The sequence below is a fragment of the Lathyrus oleraceus genome, chromosome 4 (genome assembly GCF_024323335.1).
Source record: "Lathyrus oleraceus cultivar Zhongwan6 chromosome 4, CAAS_Psat_ZW6_1.0, whole genome shotgun sequence".
In the NCBI taxonomy this organism is placed as follows: Eukaryota; Viridiplantae; Streptophyta; class Magnoliopsida; order Fabales; family Fabaceae; genus Lathyrus; species Lathyrus oleraceus.
Genome location: NC_066582.1, coordinates 53,096,013 through 53,102,884, shown reverse-complemented (window position 1 = coordinate 53,102,884; position 6,872 = coordinate 53,096,013). Strand labels below are relative to the sequence as shown.

At 30.9% G+C, this 6,872-nt stretch overlaps 1 protein-coding gene across 1 annotated transcript; it reads right to left on the bottom strand.

Moving 5' to 3' along the window:
* Nucleotides 1-1,213: 1,213 nt before the first annotated feature.
* LOC127073243 (ABA-responsive protein ABR18-like) lies at nucleotides 1,214-1,963 on the bottom strand. Its single transcript, XM_051014386.1, has one exon. The coding sequence runs from the start codon at nucleotides 1,891-1,893 to the stop codon at nucleotides 1,417-1,419; it is 477 nt and encodes a 158-aa protein (XP_050870343.1). The 5' UTR covers nucleotides 1,894-1,963; the 3' UTR covers nucleotides 1,214-1,416.
* Between the last annotated feature and the right edge of the window lie 4,909 nt (nucleotides 1,964-6,872).

Here is a 6,872-nt window from a genome sequence, read left to right as displayed (position 1 = left end):
ACGAATGTTGAAGAACGGTTCCGTTGCCAAAGGTTTAGTGAATATATCATTATCTAAGAGAGCAAGTGGAAGGTTGAGTCTAAAACACTGCAGATCAGAGAATCGAATTAGAGACATAATGACGAAGGTTGTGCATGTCGAATAGTTCAAGAGATTGAGAATAACGATAAATGTAAATAGCTTAGACATAATGAATTAGGTGGTGTCTTAACTATATAATTCTTTTGGTTAAGTAAGATTTTATTCGACAAGTTTTGAAGTCTGTATGAAGTTGTCGAAGAATTTTACTTCGACAGAGTCTAAGAATCAGTATATTTAACAGTCGAATCAGCTAGAATTCGACAGAGTTGAACTTAGTATTTTTTAGTGTAACAACTGAGTTATTTATTTAGAGATTACTTATAATGAAAGTAATCTCATTATAAATATAAAGAGACTCTATGTAGCTATAATTAACTCATCACTTTGTAATAATTTTTCTAATACAATTAAGTGCAATTGCACAGTGTAATACATTCTTCTTCTTCCTCCCAAATTATGTATTCTCTAAAACTCAAATTTTCTTTTATTTTATCTCTTCAAATCTAAGTGCAAAGTAGAATCATCCTGCAACCAAGGTATACTTGATTCACTCAAGAAAATGTTGAAGAATAAGAGGCATAATCAATCAGAAAGGTTGATTCTTGTTTATCAAAATTAATTCGAATTATCTTCAAGATTGAGATTTAATTCTAACAATAATTAGAATATTAAAAAAAAATATTTGTTTTAATATTCAATAGTGTTTATTTGTGTTTCCTTGATACTACTGAAGGTATCTGTTTGTTTAATTTAGGTGTAGTGCATTGTAGTGCATGCTAAGAAGATTTACAGTTTGATCATGAAATTAACAGAACCACAATAGTAATCCAACAAGCTATTTGTGAAGCTAAGTCATGAAAGGAGAATATGGTTGAACCAAATGTCTATACTGTGAGCAATTATGGGAGCCACACATTAGATAAAGAAATAACTTATGGGTTCTAATTGGCGATTCAATGCTTTTTCGAAATTTAAAATTGTGTTCTTTCAAGATTAAGAGATATCTTGTTCGAAGTAAGTTCTCTGATATGTGTTCATTCTTCAGTCTCACGTGAGTATTTGAGAGCAACGAGAGATTATGAATGTTAGCGATAACATTTATATAGAAAGCTAAATATTCACTCAAAGTTACTAAACTAAAGAAAACAAAAGTATTATATTGGATATGCTTTCATTTTGTATAAAGTTGTTGATTATTAATAAGGTGGGATACAAAAAGATACCAAACCTCAAAGTACATAGTGAAAAGGAACAAACACTTTATTGCATTGGAAGCTAACATGTAGTATTAAGAAGACAGCAGCAAAGCTAGAAAGGACAGTGATGGTTGTATCATTAATTGTAATTAGGATTGGCCAAAACGTAAGCCTCAATGGCTTTGAAAAGAGCATCACCCTTAGCTTTGCCTTCCTCAACTTCCTTTTCAATCGGCTTAGCATCTCCTTTTGTATGATATTTAACAATCATCTTTCCAACAGATCCTCCATTTGGACCTTCAAACAATTTGGCCTCAAATGATATCTTCTCAACTATGTCTGATATACCGACTCCTCCAACTATACTGTAATTATATTCCAACTTTGCATCATCAATGGCTTCAACTTTGTGCAACACGTACAAGGTCTGTCCTCCTTCAACAAAAGTGAGCTTCTTGACAGTGCCAGGGCCACCATTTCCTTCAACGATCTCAACAGTTTTGATTGAATCAACAACCTTTGGAACGATGAGATCAGCATCATGCACAACAGCTTTGAAGAGCTTGGCAGGAGGGACGGTAGAGGTGGTATCATTCTCATATGTGAAAACACCCATGATTATTGATAATATGGTGATGATGAAGTTGTAAAAAAAACAAGTTTGAGAAGAAGATATGTATGTTGGCATATGAAAGGTTTCTATTTATAGCCACACTGCCTTCTTTGCCGACCTCAATTTATTCCCCGGCTGCTAATAGTGTGACTTTGTTGACTCACCGTCTCACTGTATACACACGACACACTTTTATTTTATCAGCATTCGTGCTTCTAGATTATAATATGGATCATTTTCAAAAATTGTGTACTGTTTGTTTACATCGAATGTTGCGAATTAAATGATGAAACAGACTTATAAATTCATGCTGTTTAATGTGGACTAAAACTAATGATGCCCTTCTAGAAAAACGATTTTGTAGTAAAACTAATGATTCCTTTCTAGAAAAGGACTTTTTATTTTTTTATTTTGTTTTTATTTTAAGATTTTAAATATGTTATTATTTTTTACTAGGTTCAAGTTCTTGCCGAAAACGATGGACAAAAATACATTTATAGGTTGTAAGTAGGGTTTACCAAAATGTAACCTATGATCCAGCCTACAAATGGCATGAAATTTCGATATGATGGACTTTACATGAGGAGAAAGGACTTAGAAATTATTTGGAAAAATTGTGATGGTTGATAACGTTTTGACATGTTGGATATTTGACCAAGGACGTCGAAATATACATGTGAAAACTGAAGGTGAGGACTTAGAATATTTTCTAGAATATGTGAAAAATGACATAGTAGGATAGCGTATAGCGGGATAACTGTTATTTAATCATTTTTATAGCACTTATGCAATTTGAATGATTAATTTGACTTTTATGCTGGTTGAGGACTAGTATTGACGGATTCAAGACTTTTACAGACTTTTGATAATTACTATCATCTCTATTATAAGTATGAACAAAGTTACATTTATTAAGAATAATTTGAAATTTTAGTTATGTTCAATTGATTGATCTGATTATAGAAGCTTTTCGAATGACACTTACACTCGGGAATTTAGATGCTTGTTGCGATTGCTCATCACTTTATTTGAATTCAATCAGAAAATACTGTCATACATGCTCTAAATTTATATTTGTTAAGTTAATATTGTTGTTGTTAGCTTATCATAATTTGAATTTTGTTTTAATTATAGGAGTTTAACGACAAAACATCATACTCAAAAGAATATATATATATATATATATATATATATATATATATATATATATATATATATATATGGCATTCGATCACGTTAGGCTGGTGCCTTCTTATCTTGTTTTGAGTCTCGACAACAATAGTTTTTCAATTGGTTGTTATAATCTTAATTTGTATATGTACATAAATTTTGTCATTTTTATATGAAAATATGTAAATGTGTGTATTCTGTCTTGATGAGAACAATGTAAATTTGTATATTTGATTTTGAAAACAATAATAATTTGTTAGTCTGTGTTTACAAAATTTAAAATGATATGATATATTTCAATCATGTCATATATTTTGTAGTTTCTATGTAAAATATGATACATTCAAGTGAAAATAAGATTTAAAATAATTTAAATTTGATATTATGTGTTTATAAGATTTATAATAATATGATACAGGTAAGTGAAAATGAGATTTAAAACAAATTATATATGTCAATAAATAAGATTTAACCCCTCAGTTATTACTTAAAACCAAGGTAAAAATATATCTTATTACCTCGGTTTTAAAATAAAATAGAGGTACATGGCGCACGCAACAAAATTTTGAAAATAAAAATATGTTGTTGCTAGGGATCAAATCACTAACTGTTTACTTTCTAACCTCGGTTTTAAAAAAACGAGGGGAAAATGGAAACTTTTCATGTAACGCATCGTTACCTCGCCTGAATAACCGAGATAAAAGTCATTTCGCGACCGAGGTAAGATGTTTTACTTGTAGTAGTGTCTGATGCTTATGTATGATTTGTCATTTCTCCTATTAAGGGAGAAGTATTTATAGGGACTCAGGGCCCTAGGGTTTATGAAACTCTAACAAAGTGTAACTGCTCCTCCTTGACTGGGGGAGATTGTTGACCACCTATTATTAAGAGAGTAGTGGCACGACTCATTCTGATATGAATTAGTGAGAAAATAACAGTATTATACACATCACCTATCCCTAAGGGCGAGACCCCGTACTCCATAAACGTAGCGCCTAAACGCTGCCTTGGTAGGCAAAGATCCTAGAGACTGAGACTCTCATAAATATAACACAACCTTGAAGACGCCCCTATTTTCTATCTTATGAAAATAGGATAATATATTTGTCATCCTTATTTCATTCTCCGCTCTATCGTTCACTTTTCAATATTTTGAAATGATGGATCAAGAAAAAATATATAAAGAGCAAGAGTGATCCCATCTAGTTCCTCCACTTGTTTCCCAATTTATAATTCTCTGATTTTGTAAAGACCCTAGTTTCGTACCTAAGGATGGAGACGTCTAGTGGTAGTCTCTAGTTGAATATTTTCTATAACTTTGCAGTGTTACTTACGTTTTTTAACAACTACATTCACTCTAATTAAACTTTTGGTCTGAGTGTATAGACAGCTAAAATATACTAAATCAATGGTGTGTGCATTTGTTATAATAGGAAATTTTCTTTTTTATATTTGTCTTTTTTCTGTCTCTCTGATCTTTTTTTTTTCCTTTTTATTTACTAATTATGAAAAAGATATATAACTCTTCTTTTTCTACTCTTTTATACGAGATAAACTTGTATTTTCATCATAAATATCTTATCTTATATTTTGTGTTGTTAAAACCGTGAGACAACTAAGATGGTTAAAGGTGTCAAGACCTCCAATCTGACTTGAAGCCTGATCAAAATATTTAGAAACTTACTATTCGCATTGATCATAAAAGAATGCAACGGACAACAACATCTTGAAGTTATTATACGAGATGCTAAGGTTTTGAATTTGTATTTGCCATTTTGTCTATTGTTTTTACAATTATAAAATTATGATTACTATTACAATTATAAAATTATGAATACTTGTCATTTGTACTAGGGTGACCAAATCCATGTCGAAGTTCAAGCCTTTTCGATATTTTTTAAATGGAGATTTCAAAGTTGATTGTTTATATGGTATTTTCTATTCTCCGTTTTATCCTAAATGACATATTCTTTTAAACAACATATCACCTTTAATTATTTTTTTTTGTTATAATATTACACCTGGATATTAACACCTCTGTCAATGATTCAATAAGCCATTTATACTAACTTTCATCCACTTCAGATTTTTCTATTGTCTTTGACAATGGGAATCTTAATTCAACAGTTGTTTCTATAACATTGTAGTGTTTCATCTGATTTTCCAACTGAATATCATCAACCTTTATTAACTTATGCATCAACAAACCTCTACAACTACTTCTAAATTCAGTGCCAAACTTCATATTAATGTCCAACTTTACATATATCAAAAAATGCTTTATCATATCTCATTTTAATTCCAAACTATAGTATGTATTGATACTTCTAATTAGTTCACCATCCATATTATGGCATAGTATCATCACTCTTTGAAGCCTTATATTTTTTAATCTTCTTTATAATAGAGTATTATCACTCTATTATCTAACTGTCTTGATGAATGTTAATAATAATGTTATGTCGTGCTTCCTGTCTTCTATTTTGACATTTTCTAGGACAATTGAGACTTTTAATGTTACCATTGTAATATGTCTCATTATAATTTCTCTATGATATAGCTTATGATATTAATTTTTAAGTTTAATGCATATTCCTATATCCTATACAAGGATTACTAGTATCTTCTAAGCACTTTTTTCATCAACTTTTTAAGCAACAAAATGTGGATTTTTTACCAATATACCCCACTTTTTCAAATAAATTCCCAAAATAACCCAGTTTTCAAAAAATTTCCCAATATACCCCACTTTTAGAGGGAGGCGCCAATTGGATTGGCGCCCCCTCTTAAAAATTGCAAGGAGGCGCCAATTGGATTGGCTAGGGCACCTGCCCTAGCCAATCCAATTGGCGCCTATGTGTAATTTTTAAGAGGGGGCGCCAATTCAATTGGCGCCTCCCTTAAAAAAGCCTCAAATGAAAAAACTTCCAACATGAAAGTTGTAGATCTTTTCAAGATAATGAATTTGAATATAAATTTTGCATCATTTGGATTTTTTATGAGAAAGTTATGGGCAGTTGAAGTTGGACTTCTGAGTTTTTTAACTGTTATCTGAGTCATAATGTTTTGTATTATTGCATGTGTTTCTTTTAGGAATATGAATTTTTGTCCAACATAACATTTGAAGTAGACATCTTAAATTTTCCATTGCACTTGGTCCCACCTCAAAATAATTAAAAATGACTGAGTTAGGTCCCTGCGAACTTGACCCAAAATTAGGGTTTCTGTCAAAACAAGTGTATGTGAATTTTGCCAAAAGGGACCAACTTCAAGCCCTTTAGTTTGAATGATAAAAGCCTCAAATGACAAAACCTTCAACATAAAAGTTGTAGATCTTTTCAAGATAATGAATTTGGACTAAAGTTTTGCATCGTTTGCAATTTTTATGAGAAAGGTATGGGCACCTGAACTTCGACTCTTTGACATTTTATCTGTTATCTGACCTATAATGTTTTGTATTATTTCATGTGTTTGTGTTAGAGTTATGAATTTTTGTCCAACATAACAAGTGAAGTAGACATATTAAATTTTCCATTGCACTTGGTCCCACCTCAAAATAATTAAAAATGAGTGAGTTATGTCCCTGCGAACTTGACCTAAAATTAGGGTTTCTGTCAAAACAAGTGTATGTGAATTTTGCCAAAAGGGACCAACTTCAAGCCCTTCAACATAACAATAACAAGTCCTTGAATTAGGGTTTCTGACCTATAAATTTTTGTATTATGATATGTGTTTATTTTAGAATTATGAAAGAAACCTAATGTTTGGAGTTTACACAAAGATAAATTAGACATAATACGAATTGATATTAA